The 24,618-nt window shown below is 41.2% G+C and overlaps 1 protein-coding gene across 6 annotated transcripts; it reads right to left on the bottom strand.

The window, feature by feature from the left end:
* Positions 1-6,674: 6,674 nt before the first annotated feature.
* On the bottom strand, positions 6,675-24,115 carry LOC308326845 (kinesin-like protein KIF23). Of its 6 annotated transcripts, XM_080779885.1 has the most exons (24): positions 24,019-24,115; positions 22,332-22,398; positions 22,067-22,195; positions 21,569-21,674; positions 20,995-21,131; positions 20,783-20,895; positions 20,224-20,394; positions 19,535-19,576; positions 18,987-19,099; positions 18,288-18,409; positions 17,863-17,965; positions 17,359-17,438; positions 17,146-17,265; positions 16,691-16,850; positions 15,306-15,467; positions 14,898-15,064; positions 14,379-14,552; positions 13,518-13,721; positions 11,811-12,131; positions 9,316-9,552; positions 8,317-8,405; positions 7,665-7,722; positions 7,419-7,459; positions 6,675-7,031 (listed from the first exon to the last, which is right to left on the bottom strand). In XM_080779885.1, exons 1-24 carry the CDS (start codon positions 24,030-24,032, stop codon positions 7,016-7,018), a joined length of 2,946 nt encoding a protein of 981 aa, XP_080636011.1. In that variant the 5' UTR covers positions 24,033-24,115; the 3' UTR covers positions 6,675-7,015. The 6 variants fall into 6 exon arrangements, with proteins under 6 accessions (XP_080636011.1, XP_080636013.1, XP_080636014.1 ...); XM_080779887.1 differs by lacking the exon at positions 9,316-9,552; XM_080779888.1 differs by lacking the exon at positions 11,811-12,131.
* Positions 24,116-24,618: the final 503 nt, after the last annotated feature.

Genomic DNA, 24,618 nt, shown 5'->3' with positions numbered 1-24,618 from the left:
ATCAATGCCATTTGGCTATTCTGAGTGGCCAAAGAGCATTGATCACGCCTCCAGGTCTTTAGTTTACTCAAGTTAGGGAATAAGACCTGGTACTTAAGACACGCAAAATACAGTGACATGGCACATGTCTGTCTTGAGCTTGGTCTCTTGTTTTAATTATATAGGCCCTACTGTAGTCCTACTGGTTTTTCCTCAATCAACACAACAATCTACCTGTGTCAAACAGTGTCAAACAGGGGTCATGTATAACCTTTGCTGCCAGGGGCACGAATGGGTGGGGGACGGGTGTTAAATCCCCCCACAGTGTCACATTTGTCCCCCCCAAAGTGATTTTAGGAGTAATTTATAACCATACTTTTGAAATCCTGCACTCATAAACACGATATATTTTGCTGGCTGTATTTTGTCCACCCCCGTGTAAATAAAGAAAATGGTTTGGCCCGTTCCCTGTAAAAAGGGAACTCGTTGTCACTCAATGTTACAGACCGGGCCTCTGCAAGGCGTCGAGCCCCGGCCTCGCATCTTTAGTCAAGCACATGGAGATGCATTGTATTAAGCCCTCAATGGCATTAACGACGCATTAACGAGTTATTGTTTTTGAATTGATGTTTGATTGATGCCCCTCACTTCACACTATTTTATTGAATAAACATATAATCGCTATATATATATATATATCGTATCCTGGCCTCTGTATTGTGATACATATCTATCGTGAGATTGCAAGCAATATCCACCACTATATATGGAGTTATTTGTCAATGTCTATGCAGTCTATGCAGACTTTAGAATGATGTCAGAACGGGCACTGCACTCCCTGTGGGGGTGTGGAAAATGTGTGTCGAATTTGAAGTCGGTGGGGCGAACGGTTCTCGAGTTACAACAGTACACACACGCTCGCACACAACCGGAGACATTTATAGTTAGATATGGGGGCTATATCTTGCGCCACCCCTTAACCCTTATCCCTAAACTAATTTGCCATTTTTTACTATTTAAAAAAACCTTTTAAAATAGTTCAAATAGCCGATCTACAAGATCACAATGTCTCAATGTAGATCGGCTAGTTGAACAATTTTTATTTAGTTTTTCGCCCAGTGTTACAAGAGAGTACCTGACTGCCAGATTGCAGCAGTATTGAGTTCACAAGTTCCTGATCCTGCCTGCATCTGGGCTCTCTCAAGCAGAAACGATGAACCGGAAGCCGGAAGATGAATCTCCATAATAATTTCAAGTTGTGGTCTTGTTAGGTTGTGTTTACATTTGCGCTGTGGCACAGCTTCAATATGTCATAAGTCTCGCGTTGAGTACATAATCTCTGCCCGAGAGATACCAGACTCACCCTTCCGGCAGAATGCAAATGTTTTCCAGCAGGGGAAGTGGTTCCACCTGGCTAACATGAGAGCACAATGCAACGAACAATTAGTTTAGGAGAAAAGAAGGAGCTGTTGATAAAATTGTTAAAGACAACGTTTTGAGACACATGGGGAGGAGGAAGCACAGCCAGGTAAATAATAATAATAACTGTGCCAAAATGCAGTTGTGCATTTCGGGGGGTTTTGGGTAGTGTGGTGGCACTGGCCCAACTTCTCTTTAGTCCAACCCCAAACCCTATCCATAATCCCACGTTTTGGGGCTTTGACCCCCCTGGGGGGACAGATTTTTTCGGCGGCAGCGCTTTAACCCCCTCTTGATCCCATTTGCGCGCCTGTTTGCTGCGTGTCACTCCCCATCTCTCTCTGCATTTCCTGTCAGTCTACTATCAATGAAGGCAGAAAAGGCGCAAAAAGATATCTTGAAAAGAAATAATAATTCTTAACCATCCTAGCATCCGTATTCTGAAATTTGCAGATGTAGCTATGAGCTTGCCTTGTAGATCTGTAATTTTCAGCCTAGAGATGTAGATTAGTTAAAATCTTTCATTGTGCAGTAAAATTACCATACCATTAGCAGAGATTGAGCTTTTCTTCGTTTGTGTACATGTACTCTATGCAGTATGTACTTAAGTAGATCTCCGCCTACATTTTTAGAGACAGACCGTGACAACTACACAGTAGGCTACACACAAAAAAGGTGACAGATCCAATAGTGTTCTAACGCAAACACGAGGTACACAACGTATAAGAGGGCCAGTATTTAAGCAGCCATTAGCAAGTGTTTGAGTAAAAGGAGTCATTTAGAAAAGACGCTCATGTGTCATGTGATATTTGCTCCTGTGCTTAAAGGCTGGCTGGTTAAACACAGGCAGGGAAAAGGAAGGGTCAATATTTTCACAAGCAAAGCTTTGGAACACATGCCTGTTGGATTTGGGATCAACTGATAGCCGTTTCCCAGGTTTAGCTCAAAGAAAGCTGCCTCATGGTGTTTGGCCACGCAAGAGGTTAGATAACAGGGCTTCTCAATGCGGGTGCCGTGGCACCCTGGGGTGCCTTGACACAAGTCCAAGAATGCCTCAAAATACTTTGGTAATGAATCAATGTCACTTCAGTTTAACCACGTAGAGTCATAGACCTTCTATACTTAGTACCTTCACCAAAAATAGCAGATCTACAACGCTTCAGTTCACGTTGTTGTGACACGTTGCCCCCAGAATAGGAATGCTGGGGTTTGAGTGGTTAAACCAACGGCATGCATAAAAGTTGTTTTCAATTAGAGTTGTGCCGATACTGGTATCGGGTACTCAGGCCTATACCACCCTAAAGTACTCGTACTCTGTATCGGAACCAGGCCCGATACTCTGAGTCTGAGTACTAAAACATTCAATTGACAGACACTAGGATGAACGATCAATATGCAAAGGTTCGGTATAAACACAACACCAGATATCCATCTTGAACATGATTAAAGCACTCCACGTCTCCCCCTCTCTTTATCAATCTCTCTCCCAAGTCTCCCCACACACACACACACACACACACACACACACAGAGAGGTTGATCTGTTCTTTTCGTATGACCAAAAATGGTCCCCAATATGTCTCCGTGAGGCTTGAGCTTGGTGGCAGGCTATGACGAGCAGTGTAGCTTGCTTGCATTTTTTCCACCTGTGTATGCCTAGAAGCAGGGCAAAAGCAGAACCTCCGTGAACGTTTTGTTAATAATTATCAGAGTTCAGTGCTGTTTGGCAATATATGATGCTAGAGCTAGAGAACATGTTAATATGGCTGCTAAAGAAGAACGGTTACTGTCCTACACTGTAGTGTAGTGTGTGTGTGTGTGTGTGTGTGTGTGTCTCCACAGAGATAGTGTGTAAGACAGTGGTTCTCAAGTGGGAGTTCCAGCCTCCCAGCTAAATTAGTTAGAAAGTAAACCAAGTGGACTCTTATAAGGGTCTGTAACAGCGAGTGCAAAAATGGAACCAAATGGACTCTAAATGTATTGCTGATAAGCATTTTTTTCAAAATCGTTTCAGGCTATTATTGTTGTAATTGAACATTACAGTATCATTACAAGTACAAGGCATGACAATGAAATAAAAATGGTACGAGTACTCTGTCTGAGAAAAATGGTATCGGAACAACTCTATTTTCAATCTGTCCTAATGGAAACAAATACATGATTCGCTACGTTCCGTGAATTTGTTTTGTCACTGTCTTAGGGTGCCGTGGATGAAAAGGTTATTTACAGTGGTGATCTGAGAAAGATGCTAGACACCACAACTACAGACTTCAACACAATTATAGTGTGTCCCTCTACTGAACATAGTTTTCCCTTTGATTTATAACCGTGTATATGTTGTTTTTTGCATAGTACTGTATAGTCTATGTCATTAAATCTCCTGATGAACTGAAAATGGAGGACTCCAATGTAAACATGCCTTAGTGCTTCTATGGGTATTTCAATCCTCCTATGAGACAGACTGAGTAGAAAGAAATCATGCCAATTTATCATGATTATTGGTGAGGACATATTATATGAAGATAGGTTGAAAAGTGGTGAAGTGGTCCTTTAACAGGAACCCGAACAAGTGTGCTCCCCACCCCGGCCTAAACAGACCCGACATAACTCTGGTTGCTTTTCAATCACTGGGAAGTGACCTGAGAAAGTTACAAAGTCAAGTTAAAAGAAGGGCTCCCCATGTGCGGCTGTCGGCATCTAGATTTAAGGCATCATATGCATGGTGGATGTCTCCCTTTTGTTGCAGGCGCTGATGGCTGTGCCTGCCGTGCATCCATTTCCCTGGGTGGTAAACATGCCTTAGTGCTTCTATGGGTATTTCAATCGTCTTAGCAGACCTTGAACTGAACTGTGATTTCCTCGAACTGTGCTTATTCTACAAACTTAAAATAATAAAATGTTCACCTGCTGATGCTTGGTTGAGCCTCTTCAGCACCCTCTGGTGGACATTGACAAATGGCTAATTTTTGGCTGCCTCGTCTCTATAGGTAACCAGCCACTTTTTGCCTCTAGCCAACTTCTCAGCCATGGGATGCTAGCTGAATGTCATGAAGTCAAACCATCAGACACTACATTTATGAAACAAAAGTCAAAGACCCCTGCTGTACCCACGAACCCCCACACAGACTGCCGACCTCCGTGGGGACCCCCACGATTTTGACACATATGAGAGATGTTCTTTAATACCTGCCAAGCCAATGTCAACACTACAACAGACAGCTGTGCATGAGATGAGGTGCAACATATAATGGTTTGGGGAATGGCCTATCTGAGTGTACTAATACAACCAAATTGACCCATAACAGTCCATTTTTACATGAAGTCTCACAGTTTATAGTTATAAAAGGGTCCTTTGGTTCCATATAGCCTACACTCTTACAGTTACATTCACCTGGACAGATCATGTTGTTTCCACATACATAAATACAGATATTTACATGTCATAGCACAATTCTGGAGATATAAGGCAGCAGCTGGTAATTAATTGATAAATTCTTGTTCATATCAAGGTCCATTATTTATTCAGCATTTGAGCCACAGACCATGGAACCATTTGATGAGATTTAGCCTCTCAGACCCAATACTTTCAAATATAGGTGTTGCTATATGGCTGGCCATGCACTGTGGCCAGCAATTCTAGAAGACGTATGTAGCTGACCTTTGTAGTCTTGAATCAAAAATGTATTTATTTTTTACATTTTATATCCAGACTCTCCTTGTCCATTTCCAATCATCTTCAAAACTACTCCAAAGCCACAACGAGTCAACCAGGTGCTCGATGGAGGTGCAAAAAAGTAAAAAATAAAGTGTACTGGTGCTACATAGTGGGATTGGAATACTGGGGGGGAAAGGCAGCGACCAGAGTACTCAAAATGATTTAAGAATTAGGCCAATTCATTCAGAAATTGAATCCGTCTCTGCTTGAGGATGTGTGAGGTCTGCTGGACTTTTGATTTAAAAGTATACTGTGATGTTAATGCTGATTATGGATGTATTATGTACTTGTAATTGTTTGTCGGATGTTGTGTACTGTTTTGTCTGTTTTTGTCTGCCTTTTATTTTTCAACTTTTATTGATCCTGTTTTTAAGGTTTGTTTGTTTTGTTTTCTGTTGTCCTTTGTCCCCCTTCTTTGGGGTGAAAATTCAATGTAATTATTCTTGTACATTATACTTGCGGGGTTTATTAAGAAAAGCTGTTAATGGCACCACTTCATTTCTCAACTCCAGTATTTAAATAATGCTTCTGTGAAAATAAACAAAGAAAAAAAAAGATGAGGCCTGCCCTGGCCTGCAGGGTTACCTGCCCTGATGAAGACTCCTGTGAGTCGAAACATGTTTGCTGTTTTTAACTTTTCTAAATAAAGTAATTGATATTTATCCACCCTCTCATTTCTAAACCATTTTGAGTGCTCAGATCGCCGCCTTTTTTTCTACTCCTGTGTTGACTCCAAAGCCTTTGGTAAGTAGATAAAAGGGACCGGAAATCTGTACTACAAATTATAATCAGATACGCTTATTAAAACCGCTCTACTTGAGAACCCTGCTAATGGGGAAGAAATGATAAATCTCAGACTTCTTATCAAAGCCATTCCCCAGCGAAGCTTTAATTTACTACAAAGCAATCACAGCACTTTCAGATTTTGTTAGACATCGATGAAAGCTCATCATGCTAGAACAATGATGAATCTGAAAAGCTGTGATCTCACCATCATGACTTCTCAAGCATCCACTGCCAAATGAATCCAGTGGGGCGATGGATCTTCAGTCAGTCGCAGGGTCAGTCACATTTGAATGGGTCCCTGGCCCTCAAACAAGTTTAGGGATGGGACGATAATAGTTATGGTTTATCGTGATAAAAACGCTCACAATAATCACAGTGCAGACATTTTAGTTTATTGTGCAATTGTCCTACACTAGGATAAATGAGCTTTTATGGAGCTGCAGATTCAGTACCACACCCTCTATACATCTAGACTTGTAAAGAGCATATTTGGTACGCTCTTATTTAACTCACTGGTTTTTGCTATAATAATCGTTGACCTGTAATTTTTATATAGTCTCATCCCTACACAAGTTCCCAAAGATGTCTGATCACTTAAATATGGTGGGTGCCCCGACGCACAATACACATAATATTAGCCTACACTGAAATTGGCAAAGAAGTGAAACAATTTGCTTGCCAAAAAGTCTGTTATCAAAGACAGCTCAAACTCAATTAAAATAATTAAAAACCAAGTGCATTACTATGTAACAAAGCTAAACTTTATTGAGGCATCAAATAGGACATATTGAGCTAATGTTCTTTGACAAACTGGCATCAAAATATAGCATTCCTTAATAAAGTCTTTGGGTATGGATAAACGACAGCAAGTACAATAATGTAATGGTTATATACAAATCTACTAAGATGCAGGTGCTGATATACCTAGAAAAATATTTTGTGCGATTAAAAAAGTCAAACAAAAAGATGCATTGTTTTCAGTGAGGTATACTAGTATACCTTGCTGTTGCAATAAAATATCCAGCATTTAAATCATGTCTTATATTTAACTAGACAAAAAGGGGAATGGAAAAATACAAGACAAGGAAGGCTTCTTGTGTCCGTTGACTGCATCAATCTAAGGTTTTCTGCGCCTGGAAGAATGAAACAGAACAGTTTAAGATATTGCATTATTGTTCATAACTGCAGGTACATGAAGTTAAATTCCGTTTCCCACCTACTGTACATAATTATATATTAGTACAGTGTTTCCCAAACTTTTTTTAGCTCAAGCACAATCAAGCACAAACAAATTTGACATTGGCCTGCCAGGACCCAAACTAGTTAAAATAGCAGTGCAAGCTCACAAGGCAACGCTTCATGCTGCTTTGTGAGCTTGTAGATCATTTATTCTTTAGAAAAATCATTAATTTATGAAATATGTATTATTTTATATAATACATTTCTTATTATTGTTGGTCCCAACCCACTTTTTGGGAAACCGTGTATTAGTACATGTATTTGGAGCCGGAGGCACTTACTTTTGATAGCCCTGAGCTGCAATTATACTGGAGAGTGGAATCTATTTGAGTGAGAGACAAAAAAATGCATGTTACACAAAGACATGCTCATTAAAACAATAGAGAATATATTTAAAAGCAGATGGAAGGACAGGCTAACAGTTGCCTAAACAAACGAGTTGTGTAGAAAACAGGTATTTTAGGCCTCAACTGTGCTCCTTTGAGTGTAAAAACACATTTATTAAAAAGTAAAAGTGGACTGCTTACCACATTTTCATTGATATCGCCTGCAGGACAATCTCCAGACCCTGATCTCCTCTTGCGACTGACGGGAAAGAAAAGGGAGGGGGGAAAAAACCATCTAGTGAGTTTTGACATCTTACCATAATTATTTACCGTGCCTAACCTTAACCAAATGTATTGATAAAATATTATCCATTCCACATTCACTATGAGACCTCCGGGTATTTATACATTAATTACGAAATGTCTATCAACCCACTGGGAAATGAAAACCTTTTAAGCAGCCGTGTGCTGCTGCACCATTTAAACTCAAGTGGTGTTAAATGCACCTGTATTTCAAGTTGAGGCATGACGAGTATAGTTTCACGCAGCCAGACTTTTGCCTCCCTCAATTTTCAAATGTTTCCAGTCATTCAGTCTGGAGCGTGGAAGCTCTGATCATGAGCAAAATATACTGTATAGCAGGAGTTAAAGATATTTAAAAATATATATTTTTGTGAACTGAAATGCCAGCTTCCTTGCTCACATTGGTGAGGTGTAATTCCAGACTATATACTAGCATTCATACAGTGTGGAATAGTTGAGACTTGAGACTATGATAAGGAATACATCCTGCAAAGAAAGTGTCCTACTACTTTCTTACATAGAAATGGCATGCCTTCATTTAATATTGTACCTTGGAGCAGTTGCCGATTCCTGTCTCAACGTCTCAATGTCAGTAAACTGAACACACTGACCACCACCTCTGGTTTTGAACACGTCTCCCTGAGGATGAAAACACACTCAAGATAAGAGAGAGACAACAAAAATACAGTACATTACGGTCCCCAGCTAAATGACGGAGTAACCAAATGGATCTTATTCAATCTTGAACTCTTGACAGTGTAAAATGAACCCTGGATTTCAGACACTTCCCACCCCGCTCACTCACTGTTTGAACTGCTGCCATCAGGCAGACGGTACAGAGTGATCAAGTCCAAGACCAACAGATTCAGTAACAGCTTCTATCCCACAGCGGTAGTTGCACTCAATGCTGCTAAAAAATTATCTGTTACTGCGACACTTTTAGTTTTTTTTATCTGCTATCTTAAAGTACAATAAGGGTTTGTTGTGCGATAACAGATGAAATTACATGTTTGTGCATTATGCTGCTGGGGTTGTGCAATAACAAGAAGTCATGTGTGTTTTGTTTTAGCTTGTATGTTGTTTTGTGATATAATGCACTGATTGGTTGGCACTTAGTAGTGGAGTAGTAGTGGAAAATAGCTGACCTACAAGCTCACACACAATGCAGGGCAAAGCGATGCATTGTGAGCTTGTAGATCTTCTATTTTCACTTGTCTGGGTCCATTTGGTTTCATTTTACTCTCTCAAGAGTTCAATTATTCTTAAACATCTGCATTACTTACAAGAAGTCTACAAAATTAGAGGACATAGAATAATTACTATTTTGAACATTTGTGGTTAAATACAGCATGAAACTGTGGACAAAATCATCCAACGACAAGTCGACAACAAAATATTTTACATTGCGGGTCGGAAAGGCCAAATCTCAGACAAATGCTGAATAAATAATGGACCTAAAAGCATTAAAATGAAGCGTACCAAAAATCAAAACAAAGATTAAGTCCCCCAGAAGAAGTGTCAAAATAAAAAATTGTGCCATTTCTTTTACCTTTATCAACCTGGTCTCAATCTCGCCATCGGAGGCGAGCTCCTGGTGTGTGAGCACATATTTGTGGCATTTTGACAGCGCTTTCTCGCTGGCGGCCGACACCTTGATTGCATTGGGTAAGATTGGCTGCAGCACAGTGCCTAGGTCCAAATTAGAAGCAGGCGTGTGGTCTACCCATTTCTCCCCAGCACCCGCCGAGTGCGAGCGTCTGTGGTGCGGACGGACCGGTAGCGCAGTCTAGTGGTGGCGAACACCAAATCAAACCCAAGTGAGAAAGAAAAACCAGGCAAATTAATTTCACATGATTATAGGCAAGAGAAGTGGGTTTAGTGGAGTTAGTAGCTACGGCTTGTGTGTAGACCTGTCACAATTATTACATTCAGGTAATCACAATTATTGTCATAATCTTCTGTTTTTTCAGACATAAAAAAGCATAAATATAGCTGGCCTACATCAGCCATTTTGCAATTTTTAATTGAACTATAAAATGTATTAAAACGTATATAATTTATTTTAAGCTATTAGCCATATCTGCATGTTTTATTGCATTTCACGTTTTATTCATGTTCAATTCCATGACACAATTAAATAGTTTATCGGAACCATGACAATTAATCAACTTAAATGTTGCAATTGTGACAGCCCTAACTACTGCCGGTGTTTAGCAAGCGTTAGTTAATGCTGGTGAATTGAGAATGTCGGCATTACTGGAAGATCTACAGCATGAACTGAATGAATAGTAAACACTTTTGGGTTCCAAATTAAGAGTACTTTTAGTCGTATCAAGACACCAAGAAGTGTTCAAAGAGAGAAGTGCTTAATCCTCCAGCAACACGTTCATTTTCATATTGTTCTTGGATTAGATTAGAAGAAAGCGTGATTCTGAAAGGTGAAAGTGGTGCAGCTTGAATAATTTTATAGAAATCATCAATAGTAGTAGTTACATCTCAATAACAGCCAAATACATCAAATGGCATTTTGAGAAATGGGGAACATGACTAACTTGAAGAAACTGTTTGGTGCTGTACTAAACCTACATTATGCGTTGCGTTTATAGCTTCCGGTTCTGCTAGCTGTGGACATCTTGACCCACCGACCAGGGTCCATCGTTTGTGAAATTACCAATGCATTGTACAAGCTGAGGAAGGGCATTATTCCCCCAAAACATCTACATGGCACTAGTAGTAAAAAGTACATTTGGAGTACAGTCCTTGTCTTCTTTATTATCGTCTAATTCAGTGGTTTTCAACAGTGGTCCTTAAGGCAGTTCCAGGTGGTCCCCAGCTAAATGATAGTTGGTAACCAAATGGACCCTTGTAAGATCTCAAACTCTTGAGTATAAAATAATTTTTTTACGCTCTCGAGTTAAACAATTGTCAAACATTAGGGCAATAATTTACACAATTAGATAATGTAGAAGAATTGTGATCAACATTTGCATTGTGTCTTTCCTAATGGTACCACATCAATACAGAATGGAATTGTGGACAAAATATTATCCAACTATAACAATATATTCGTTTTATATTAGTTTTGGTTCTGAGAGGCTAAATCTCATCAAATGGTGGTCATGGCTGAAATGCCGAATAAATAATGGACCTTGACATGAAGGGTTGAAAACCACTGATCTACATTAAGGATCGAGCACCCAGTTTTCCAGTTAGAATCATGAAGGTACCTGTATGTACTATTCAGAATCATGAAGGTATGTACTATTCAGAATCATGAAGGTAGGTAGGTACTATTCAGATACATGTACGGCAGCTATAGATGCATGACTAGAGGTTCTACAAGCATGGCAGCGCAGTCTGCCCTACCACAACTATAAAAGCAGTTTTAAGAATGTCACCAACATGATCAAAACAAGAACTCATGCATCTACTTGCTGTACTATGGATGCATTTTACATAAAAAGGCAGACTACAAAGAACACGCCGTAAAAGTGGACATTCTATAGCAGTGGTTCTCAAAGTAGCACCCTAGGGTGCTAGGGCTAGATCCAGGGTTGACACAGAAAACTTTGACAATATTTGAAATGTGTCAATATCCCTTCAGTTTAACCACTTAGACCCTCTGGGCCCTATTTTGCTAAGTCTTATGACTTGACTTAAGACATGGAGGCTTGGCCAATGCTGTTTAGCTATTTTGATTGGCCAAACAGCATTGGCATATATCTAAATGACGGAGCGGTTGCGCAAAGACCTGCCCGGCAGCACTGTTTAATGCAATTTATTTGTGCAAGTTATAAGTATTTTTTGTTGAATTACCCCCCCAGAATAGGGATGTTGGGGTTCAAGTCGTTAAATGCTGAGGCTGAAGATATTTTCAATCTGTCTAATGGAAACTGCTATTTTCTCACGTTTTCCTCCGTGACTAATACTGACTCTCTGCATAAATGTAAGGTTGTATTGTAACAATGAAAAAGTTTGCAGGCATAACCATCAAAAAATAAATACATTTTGAGAACCACTGAAATAGTAAAACTGACTACTAACCCTGGGACCTGACTCTAGGTTCAGCCCGTGGGCAGCATGGGGTCTGCCAGTGCCAGGGGTCTCTGACCCGGTGTCTGTAGCCCAGCGCTGGCCTCTCCTGCGGCCCACGCTGCTGCTGCCGTACTGAGGGGTTCCCTGTCTGGTGGTGGGGTCTAGCGGGAGCTTCTGCTCCCAGTGAGAGATGACAGAGGCTACTGAGAGACTACTTGTAGAGGTGGTGGAGGTGGAGCAGGTGGTGGTGGTGGGGTGGTGGTGGTGGGGCTCCTGACCTGCTCTAAGGCTGGATGGGGTTTGGCAGAAAGGAGATTGGCTGATCGTGTCCTAAAAAAAGTGAGTGAAGGAAGGGGAGCAGTGTTGATTTCGCGTCGACTAAAACTATGACGAGAATGTCTTTTGAATACCTTTTTTCCACAGAGGAATACTAAATGAAAACTAAGCTATGACTAAAAGTAAGACTTAATGTTAGGGACGGACTAGTAGAGAAGAGAACCAGTAGAACTTTAACACAAGTCATTTTGTATGCTTTTGGTTGCACTCTGAAAATATCTAATCTAGATCTGCTACTTTCAGCAGACAACCAAGTGTAAACTGTAAACTCAGCCATTACGACACTATCAAGGCCTGTCAACATACATTTTGTCGACAAAATCAACTGTAGATTTAGTTGGCGAAAATCTTAAAATAATTAGTCGACTAAAACTAGACTAAAACCTTTCAGATGACTAAAATATGACTAAAACTAAATTAAATTTTATTCTAAAGACTAAAAGGAAATCTAAATTTGCTGTCAAAATACACACTGAAGAGAGTCAAGTATTGAAGATAGATGGGTTTTCCTCAAAGAGAAATCATGTTAAAGTAAAATGAAATGGAATGAAGCAGAATAGACGCTGAGGTTCATGCAAAATTGCGACTTACACACAAAGATGCCAATATCAAATAGTATGTTGAACGATACGCATCCTATTCCTGCGTCTGACACATAACACACAACTTATTGTTTCACCCTGATGAACTCTCAGAGACAAACTGCACATACACAAGGGGTAACATCTGGCCGGGGCTGAAACGTTGCAACATCCAGGACGGGATGCAGGAATAGGGCAGTCAATGATTATTCCATATTGAATATACTGTTGTACAAATGTACATACTGTCTGGAATATGGAAATAAAGTGGCAAAAATAAAATGAGTCTCCAGGCCTCTCCAACAGTCTAGCCACTGGGCTTTGCAATATTGCAAGCGTACAACTTACAGCAAGTTCCAGCTCTCCCTTGCTGACCGCCATGCAGAAAGACAAACCCTGACTGGATGGATTGCTGCACTGAATGTGCACATCACTCCAATCACACAATGGCATTTTAATTGATTCAAAGGGATTCACAGACCGTAGGTCAAGCTGAAACAGGCAATCAATTTGGAAATTATGGCAAAGTTTAAAACAAGACATGGTAGTTTTACAAAATGGATGTTTTTAAATTTGGGATTTTAGGCTATGCGTTAAATTTTGAGATACTACAATTGGTCCCAAAAAACGACAAAATCTCCCAGGCTGGGACCCACTTGAATGATCACCCACGGTCCCGGCGGTACTTGTTACACTGAAAGCGGGTCAACATCACTGTAATCCTACAACATTTACGTAACGAACAGACACCCTTTGAAATCAATTACAAAATAAACGCAAAATACAACAAATGACTCACGGGTGTGGCTGTCGGCGAGCCGGACCTCTTCTTTTGCGGCGGGGCATTGCGGTCTCTCTCTCTGGCCGGTCTCTTGGGCGTTTCTAGTTCGATGGGAGTGCCGCCGCTGCCCTCCGTCACGATGGCCTTCAGCTGCTTCAACTTCTCATCTTTGACCCACAGTTTGTTCTGCATCTCCAACTGCTTAGCATTCACTCTCCTGTCCTGTGGACGTGAGGATCACGCACAATGCATTCAGTGGTTTTACTTTTAACATCTCCCAGAATGCCTTGCAAACAGTAGTCTCCAGTACTTTAACCTGCGTTACACCGAGTCGTCGATGATCGCCATTGCTTATAGTGATTATAGAAACTCTCACAAGAATCGTATCTCAGAGATTCAACTGTATGGTGAAATTGTCATGTACTATAGTATGAATTAACTTTTGTTAAGCTGCAAATTCAGTACCACGTAAACCTTCTGTATTTGATAAAAACAGACCTTTGAAGAGCACACTTGGTACACTCTTATTTCAGTCGACACGTGGTGATTCAAGTGGTTAACAAAAATGGCATTTTAAATGATAAGCCTATTTTGATTATCGTGATAATGTTGTTAATCACTGTAATTTTTTGCTACAGTAATATAATCGCAACATTTCATTTTCATATCGTCCCATCCATGGTTACATCAAGAATACTTTGGGCTTTTTGGTTTTGTTTATCACCAAAAAGAAGGTGACACACATTAGGTTTGTGGGTTTCTATTCAGTTTAGTGAGAATATTCTGACACACCCCATCCCCAAAACTCAAATTATCAATATTTGAATTCAAACCATCTGTGGTTAAAAATACACCATGTCACCATCAGGGTCAACTTACACACTCCTTCTCCCACTTCATCTTGGTGTCGACGACCATGCCCTGCATGCGCTGCTCCATGCGCCTCCTCTCACCGCACTCCGTCTGCAGCCTCTGCTCGCGCGTCTCCAGCTCCTGCTGCAGCGAACGCTTGTCCTCTTCATATATATTGGTGGTCTTCTGCAGGATGTCGATCTGGACGACGACAAGCATTTTATTACAAAGTGTCCAAGTTGTAAACAAAAACTATACAAAATAATTAATTGCAAATGTTTTAACTACTACAGATTAAGATCCATTTTCTTTTTGGAATTATGCAGGCTTATATTTAGGACTGAGCCAGATTCTAAAAACGCCTCTTCTGAAAAACAGATATTTATTCCAAAAATCACAAAAGTCATGTTACTATACAGTACATAGCACAGTCAAGAACCCCAAAAGGGGTTCCCGTCCTGAATGGGTTAAAAATAATAAATAATAAAAGTAGCATGGCAGGCTAAAGGATGAGTACTTGAGTAGATTACAGAAAAAGGAGCAAACCTTGTATTCCAGCATTTTGGATTTCTTCTCCAATCGTTCCATCTCAGCCTTCTGATTCGACATGATTTTGTCTTTCTCTTCCAGCTTGGCTCTCTGCTCATGAAGGTAGTTCTCCTTAGTGGCACTGAGGCTGTCAAAGTCTTGTTGCATGGACCGCAACATGGAGACTGAAGAAAACAACATGGTTAGTTGGTTACTATGATGAAGTAAGCACAAAGACCTCAACATAGTGACTATGAAATAATCACAAAGACAACATTACTATGAAGTAAACAACATGGTTTTGAAGCAAACACAAAGACCTCAACATGATGACTGTGACGTATCCAGATAATCCAGACAAAGCTGTTAGGGCAGAGGCTATAGCAGTAGCATAGAATTCACAATACCAGAGCTGCAGATCCTTACCTCTGTTCTTGAACTGCTCACTCATCATTTGGCGGATGTGAATCCTTCGCTCTAGAACTTCTATGAGACGAGGCAACGTCTGGTCATCTGCCGGGTCCACCAGCTCACATGGAGGCAGGGGAGGAAGGCTGTCCATGAGCTGAGTCAGCAATGTTGGGTCATCTGTTAACAGTGAACATATGGATTCAAGCAAAATAAAGCAAAATGTTTGTGTATTAGTGTCTGGGTAGCTCATTCGGTAGAGCTCTCGCAGCGTCTCGCCTTTGGAGAACATTGTAGTGGGTTCGATATGGGCACCGCCAACTCAGCGTGTTAGTAGCACGGCCTGGGTGCGGCAAGTCGTGCTGCAAGTACTGGGAGCTGATAATTGTTGTAAGTACTAGTGGGAGCTGATGGTAGGTGTGGCGCTCCACCTCAGCATCCATCTCCCAGGGGTTGTAACAGGGACAGACTGTTACTGGCGGATACAGACAATAAGCCACTCCCAACCTACTCCCTACTTTTGGCGAAACGCTCCGCCATAAGGAATGTAATAACCTTCCGCTTTTGGCGGAATTCTCCGCCAGATAAGCTTTATTATTGATATTGGATTTGGATTTACGTCCAGCAGGTGGCAGTAAACCTGTAAATGTGTGACTGCGATTAATCGATTAACTATTAACATCCTTAAGGGTTTATGTACATATATGTGTGTGTGATGTGATTGTTTGTAAAGTATGTCTTGTCTTTGAACCTGAAATTGTATAAATAAAATTGTAAAAAAAAACAACTATTAACATCCTTACAATTAACACAATAAGTTATGTTTTAATTTAAAAAAAAATTATCCCACAATTTTGTAACCCAGTTTTCTTTTCACCCAGTGCCAATTATCTAATGTAATCCTGGGCGCTACACTTCCTCTGCCAGCCTGGGGGGGCAGCGGACTGACCTCATGCCTCCTTCTATGCATGAGGAATCCAAGCTGCTTCTTTTCACCTGACAGAGGGGAATTTCCCCGGCCAGACGTAGCGCGTGGAAGGGACACGTTATTCCGACCAGTTCCTTTCCCCTCCATCAGGCGCCCCGGCTGGCCAGGGGGAGGTGTAATATATATAAGTTATGTTTTAGTAACATTTTCCTCCAGGTGAAGAAATCACAGATTGAGGCTTTAAATCTTTGCTTTTAGACAAACAAAATATCCAAGACTATTAAGATTTGATGAAGACATGTTGGCTTCTATGGAATCCAAATAACTGAAATCAGTCGTGGCGGCTGAGAACTTTAATCCAGTATAGAATTAATGAAATTAATAAGGCTCGCAAGTGCGTCTCTAAAATGTTTCTAGACTTTCTAGATAAATGCACTGTTCCCAGCTAACGTTACAGTTTTTAGAAGCACATTACCAGGGTTGATGGGTCCCCCCCGCTCGTCCAGATTGCGTGACAGCTCCTCCTTGAAGGCCTGGTTCCTGTGTCGACGTCCAGAAGCAAGCACACAGATGGGACGGTCTACTGGCCGGGCTACTTCCACTTCCTGTGTCATCTCTGCAAAACGCATGACCAGCTACAACCCAAAACATGGCAACCAATGAGAACTGCTATCAATTATCAAATTTGTCATTTTAACTGCTCAGATTCACGGATCTATTGGAGTTAGCTGGTTTTGTTCATTTAATGCTTTCCATTTGCTTCAATATTTTTTGACCAACACTGTGCAGAAAGGGTGTTCAATAGTATTGATTTATCGAGACAATAATGAAAAATTGAGGTGGTTTCTGCAGGACAGCGACTATAATATATAGTAGTGAAGTACAACTTCATGTTGATTTTAACAAACGTTCAGAAGATTTCAGTCTTACCATCGTTTCTTCATAATCATCCGCTTTGGGATTGACGCACACCACCATCCTGACCTTTCCTTCACCGTCAAAGTAATTCTTGAACAGATGTGTGACTTTTGAGTCTCTGTATGGCACCATCTGCTCAGAAGAGGAGGCTCAGTTAGTGAGAACCACATTTACTGAGAGATAACCAAGAGAACGTTAATATAAACAAAATATACGAAAACCAACCTTATTTGTCCCACACATCTGGTTCTCTCGCAGAACCTCTATGCACGTGCGTAGTGTCATCAGAGATTGGTTGATGTTGCCTGTATTTGGGACATCACGACAGGCATGTCACTTAATAGTCTACAGTAGGGCTCTTCAACAGGCTGTCCTCAGAGTTACTACAATGGGTCCAAATACTTGTTAGATTAACCACCTGAACCATCCATAGTCTAAGGAGAACTTTAGCCAAAAATAGCAGATTTACAAGCTCACAACGCCGCACGTTGTGAGCTTGTAGATCGCTATTGTCGGCAAAGAGGTTTGGTGTAATGGATAAAAGAGCGACGAATGTCTGAAAATACAAATCAACATGAATCCAAAATACACTATGATCGTGCTGTCAAACGATGAAACTCTATGGTTCATCTCTCTGTCAACCGAGGGGTCCATGGCCTGAAAGACGTTGAAGACCCCTGGTCTACAGTGGCATGTAGGTACATTCAACGATGCACACGGTGAACTGACCGGCTTCACGGAGGCGGCTGCCCTCGGCTCTGGTCCTGCTGGTGCGCTCACTTCCCGCTAGATCCACCAGACACAGCTGACTCACGTTCACCTGGTTCTTATCCTGCAATCGTGGAATGAAGCAAAATAAAGTGAGTGAAAATGTTGACCAGTTGAAGAAATCATAGATTGAGGCTTTTAACCTTTGATTTTATGAAATGTCTGAGACCATTCATGTTTATTGTACCGAAAATAGCCGATCAACAAATGGGCTATTTTTTGGTGCATGACATGCTTTCATAGAAGGCTTCTATAGAATCCAAGTGGCTGAAATAAAATAAAAGATTTGTGGTGACTGCAGTCACTAGCTACAGTTACGAGTGCGAGATACCCAAATCAAAACCATTTTATGTTTGTTGGACAGAAATGGGAACGTCTGTGTTCACCTGGAGAATGTGATCCCCATCTGCGTCGAGTGGTGCCTGGGCCAGTTTGACTGTGAACACACTGTGGGAGCGAGAGGACTCGCGGTTGAGCTGCGTGTTCGCAATTCTTCTTTTCTTTTGACCTGGAAAACAGCAAACCGTTAACATGCCGTACGCATTATTTGTTTTAGTATAGAATGGTATTGACCCTGTATGACCAACAAATGCAGGTTAAAGGAGAATTCCAGACCAGCGCTATCCATTGTATTATATCCAACAACCAGTGGTAGAGGGAAAAAAATACATTCACAGGAGTTTATCGCAGCTCCGAGCATTGCGCGCTGGTTCTAAAGCCCAAACCACACAAAAGGGACGAGACAAAGCGGTTTTTAAGGTCAACCACACCAATGCAACTCATTGGTGTGGTTTGGGCTTTAGGCTCATTCGCCGTGTTACAGAAGCCCCTTTCGGACAAAACACTGTAATGACTTTGTAGTTTGTTCATTATTAAAGACAGATGTGTAGGAAAACAAAATGAAATGAGCGATCAAAATAAGTGATTTAGCCTAAGACCCAGAGTGCACGGTCAGAGCTGGGGATGTTATGTAATTTTTCACCTCATTATTGGATATAACATCAGATTAAGATAAAACGTTACTTTACACCGGAATTCTACTTTGACTTTAATTGACATTAGCCAAGTAGTTATGAGAGGCTCACCCTTCCAGAAGACTTCAAAAGCCTCCTCTGTGGATTTCACCTCAACCTCTGTACAGCCGGACACATACATGTTGTGGTTCTGATCTTCACGCAGAATTTTGGACTGTGGCGCTCTGAAAACAGTTATTAACATGCATTAAGTTTAGAACATGCTTTTCAACAATGTGTCTTTGCTGAGTCATGCCATGAAAATGTTGAAAGTTAGTTCATCTCAAAGTTGCAAACTGAAATATCCGTTGTAAAGTCAGGGCAATTGGTAGACGCACAACATGCATACTGAAAAACTCCAGACACTGCACACTTGCACAGGCATTCAAGGAAGCATAAGCAGTCTCCAATCCAAATGAAAAATAGCTCATTAATGAAGAGTAAGCAGAGGGCTAATAAATAAGCGACTTAAATATGCTACATACAGCCTGGATGTTGGATGAGGGGGGAATGGGTGGAAGTCTATTAGTGGAGTAGGAGCCATTTGAAATGTCAGCTACAGGCAAGACGTTACAACTAGGATACACACAACAGTAATGCATTATTCACTGGTGACATACATGAACTCAGTGTTCCGTACAGGTGTTCCTCCACCAAGCCACCTAGTAAAAACAAATAGGATTTTTCAACCCAAATACTATTGCACAACAAAGTCTGACGTAATTCTATTCTATCTGGGTTTTGCCATAGACTTATTGTTTGATATTGCGTGAAATATAAACTGTATTCCAAACATAACCCCGGTGGTTTGACACATATGGATATGAAGAAATCAACTGACGGCGAGAAAGCGATACAGTTACCGCCACCGAATTAGTACATTTTTCACCAGGGACAGACTGTATCAAATATGAGTGACTGACTGAGCCCCTGGACAATGTCAGAATTTAACTAAACCATGTGCCATAATCCCAGGAATGCACAGCAAAACATTAATCTACCACACCTTTTACCAGGCTTTCAGGTGAAACATAGTTGTATACAGTATGGATTCACCACAATTACGTATATCAGCATATATTATATGTGCACGAGGCGAGTGATAAAACTTCTGACTCTGTGTACCTGCAATCATGAACAAAAGATGAACAATCTGCACATGCATAAAGTGAGTGGGACTTTTCTGTTTGTAGTATTTTGCCACTCAGTAGGCGTTCCCGCATATCTTCCGGGTATGATCATGACCCGCCCTCTATTATGAGCCATAATTGGTGTTTGAAAAATACACCCTAACCCAGTCCGTGCTTACTTTGGTCTGATGGGGTCAAATGGCGTCTCTTCCAGGAGATCATATATGTAGTTGTTGTAGATCTCGATGTAAGACACAAAGACGCTGTAACAACTGTCTTCATCCACACTTGAGGATTTGCACGCTTCTTCTGGGCTGATCATGTCTGCAAACTCTGGGTCCGCCTTTTGTCTGAAACGCAGAACCAAATATATCACACACACAGCCTCATGTACAATTGTCTAGATCTGACCGTTAACCCATTAAGACCTATGGCCGATTCTACAAATACTTTCAAAATCAATAGTTCTCACACTTTCAAGATTGATCAAGTTGTCTAAAACAGTAGATGTAAAGTTTGTAGCACGGCACGAAGTGATGCACTGTGAGCTTGTATATCTGCTATTGTCTAATAGCCAGTGGTGTCATGGTTGTAGAATGCAGTACCACACAGTGTTACAAAAAGAACATTAGATCAGAGGTATTCAATCCTGTCCTCAGCGACCTCTCTCCCTATGCTTTCCTGTCCAACGCAGAACTGAGCAAAAATACTCTTTAAAACAGTGAATAAAATCACTACCTTGAGGAGGGCGTTTTGGGCGGCAGCGGTTGACTCTCTCTCTTCTGTCTCTCCAGGAGGGCGTCAACTTGATTCTGGATCTCCATCCCGTTCTTATCGTCCGGCTTGAAGACCTGACGGGGACGACAAGCAAATGTTCACACCAAGGTCAAAATATTCACTACTAGTACTTGAGATCAACAACATTAAAATACAATTGAATGAATCCTTACAAATCTCTTGGCCTGCAAGGGGCCGATGCTGTTGAACAGCATGTCTAGCACACGAGGAAGCAGTCCGCCTTCCCCAGGGTAGCCGGTCATGGTGAAGGTCTTGCCACTTCCCGTGACGCCATATGTAAAGAGCAGACCTGTGCAGGGAATATGGATTAAAGCAAAATAAAATCCCACCAAATGTTTGTTAATCTAATCTGTGAAAGGACTAGCCCACCACACACTGTTTCATAAACAATTAGCACAATGTGTAGAATTGTGATGTACATACATACAGTACCAGTTGAAGAATGTTATGAAATATCTGAGGTCATTAGGATTTTCACTTAAAATAACGAATAACCAAAAAATAGGCCATCTACAAGACACCGTAAATGACATGCTTCTATAGAAGACATGCTCACTTCTATAAAATCCAAATGACTGTGAAATCAGTTGTGGCGACAGAGAAAATCGATGAGCCTGTGTGAAACAAGCAATATGCCAATTCAGTATTTTGATCCTTAAAACTCATCAGAATCAGAAGTAACATTTTCAAATACTTGAACACAACGTTCTGCTTCTGCTCGCTTACCATTCTTACAACGAATGAGATCCTCGACCAGCGGCATGGACACATCTTCAAACAGCTCCATTTGAGTGGTTTTGATGCCAAACACCTTTTTGAAGGAGTACTGCGTCTGACAAATACAAAGAGAAGAACAAGCATTATGAAATATGAACGCCACTGGACTAGATCATGTTACCAAAACAGTTTCCCCAAACAGTGGGTCAGGACTCAGGACCCATTTGTGGGTCACGACAAGCCTATTTTTATGGGTCACGACTTAATTTGAGAAAAACAAAAAACAACCTTATCTAAGATATTACATGGATAAAAAAATATATATAGATGAAGAAGTAGTGAAAATAGCCAATCTACAATCTTGCAACATGGCGTGAAGCAATACGTTGCAAGCTTGTAGATTGGCTATTTTCACTAGTTTGGGTCCCGGCCGGGCAAACGTCTAATGATCTCTCTTTTGGGTCTCGACCTGAAAAGTGTGGGAATCGCTGCATTAGACCGTCATACCTCTTTAAACTCCCCGTTGCGGTTCGCTTTGAGGCCATCGGGAGGGTGGAGCTGAATGGTGCTGTTGCTGATCATCTCAATACAACATTCCACGTCCTCTGCCCCCAGTGGACGTATACGGCAGTACACCTACACAGAGAAACACCGCGCTTAAATTGTATTATTGAATAAAATTCCAGAACACTTATTTTGTTTTTTTATTTGACAAGAAGACAGCTTAAGATTAATACAAGAGCAGAGTGAAGATGTCTTGTTGTGAACTTACGCCAACTGGGTCTTTCTCTGTGTTGGAGGTCTTCTTTTGGCCATGCCTCCGTGGAGTTTTACCTTTTCTGTAGAAGAGTAAAGATGGTTTTAGAGGCAACATGGATCTAGATGTGTAACGTAAGTTAACGTTACCTGTAACTCCTCAACTCCTACAACTCTTAACCCCTTTGTAAACAAACCCATTACACGATGTAAACAAACCCTTTGCTTACATCTAGCATGCATCAATGTTGTATGCTAGATTGAAAGGTGTGAGTGAAGCCTTCGGCCTGACTCACACCTTCACAACAGATTGATGTATAGCTGATGCATAAGACTTATTGACTGATGCAAGCTCGCAATTAATTTCCAATTGGAGTCACATGGTTTGACACAATTTTTTTGTTGTATGAGGGGGAGGGGGCAGTCGAAACACAGCCAAAAGCCGTACAACACAAATGTTGTGTCAACAAGCCATGTGACTCCGACTGGAAATGCATTGGGACAAGATGTAACCAAACCCTTTGCTTACATCTAGCATGCATCAATGTTGTATGCTAGATGCAACGTGTGAGTGAGGCCGAAGGCTTCACTCACACCTTCGCATGCATCAGCTATACATCAATCTGTTGTGAAGGTGTGAGTCAGGCCTAAGAGAGTGGGCGGGGATTCCGGGGGAAACAAGGAAGTGGGTTAGTGGGGGTGTGTGTGTTGTGTTGTTGGTATGAGTGAAGAGTGTGAAATAAAACAGACGTGCCGTTCTGCACATTCTGATTCAAAGATAGAAATAGCAATTCGTCTTACTTGCTATTCCTACATTGGTGGATGTGTAGTGACTTTCTAGGGACATAATTCACCCTAAGAGAGTGGGCAAGGGTTTCGGGGGAAATAAGGAAGTGGGGGTGTGTGTTGTGTTGTTAGTATGAGTGAAATAAACAGACATGCCGTTCTGCACATTCTGATTCAAAGATAGAAATAGCATAGCAATTTACTTATATTGATTGATTGAAGTATTAAACAATTTAATATTAGTTATAGGTTTTGCCCACTCAATTCATAATTAACGTTCCAATTTTGAAGCTCTGGCTCATGGACTAAGAACCAAAAAGAACTGAATTGTATTGGGGACCAACTGGTGGAAAAGTTATGGTGGTGGGTCCATAGTACATTCACGTTCAAATATGATTATTTTGGGGGGGGTCCCCACTGCTCCCCAAGTCAAATTATGTTGGAGGGTAGCGGCCTGAAAAGGTTGCTCTAATTATGTCTGCAGTGCCAGAACAAGCCAACCGGAATAACCGGTGTGGAATGGAAAACATCCGTTGCCTGCCTGCCTTAGCCTTTCATACGTTTATAGCAGACTCTCGTAGATGTATTTATCAATTCTAAATACATCTACAAGAGTCTAAATCTTCGGCTAGCCAAAGTAAGTGACAAAACAATCAAAATATATACAGGGGGTACAGCTTTGTGTGAACAGAGCTACCGTATCTGACTTGCTAGTTCTCTAGATTAGTAGACTACTAGACTTGATACTAGCCAGCGAGCTAACGGCTAAGCTAGTTCGAGAGTGTACTGTACGTTAGCAAATAGCATTAGCAACCGTTAGCTCCAACTATTTACAAATAAAAGTGCGTTAGTTAGTGACGAATCATACATTACATGTGATTTCGTTGAAAAGATAATACAACTGCTTTGTTTCTCACCCTGGCCGTTGCATTGTGTTGTCCAAACAAACTGAGATTGAAGAAGAGTCGACTCTGGTTGAACTCTCTGTTGTGCTGCAAAATGGATTTGAAAATGTTTCCCTCTTGAGGAACGCCGTCGGTTGGTCCGTTTGGACCAATCACAGAGCAGACGGCGCTATCAGCTGGTTGAAAGAAGCCCCGCCCACTGGTAACCTCGCCTCACCAGGCTTTCCAGTTTCCACCGCACTCCAGTATCGCTTGTGTGGGATGGGGTCCCCCCAGGATAACACTTTTTGTGTTATCCTTTTAGTTTTGATGTCTTACTGTACCACATCACATGGTTGTTTACTTTTCTATCTAATAAAGTATTCTAATATTGCAGCATCCCAGGGTTGGACAGGAGAGGGACTTATCCTCTGGGCATCCACACGTTTATTATTCTGATATTGTGTTGTTATTGAGTCATGGCCTCAAAGAAGCAGAATGAGTTACATACAACATGTGTTGCCATGCCTGGATTTGACTGCCCCCTCCCCCTTACCAGTGGTGTAGTAACTATAAGTGATTTTTTTTAGCACAAAAATCCTACGGGAGCTGTTTTTGTGACGCCTCGTACCA

This window comes from Protomyctophum bolini (assembly GCF_963924005.1).
Source record: "Protomyctophum bolini genome assembly, chromosome: 1".
In the NCBI taxonomy this organism is placed as follows: Eukaryota; Metazoa; Chordata; class Actinopteri; order Myctophiformes; family Myctophidae; genus Protomyctophum; species Protomyctophum bolini.
The sequence above is the reverse complement of the archived record's forward strand: the minus strand, read 5'-3'. Positions and strand labels throughout refer to the sequence as shown.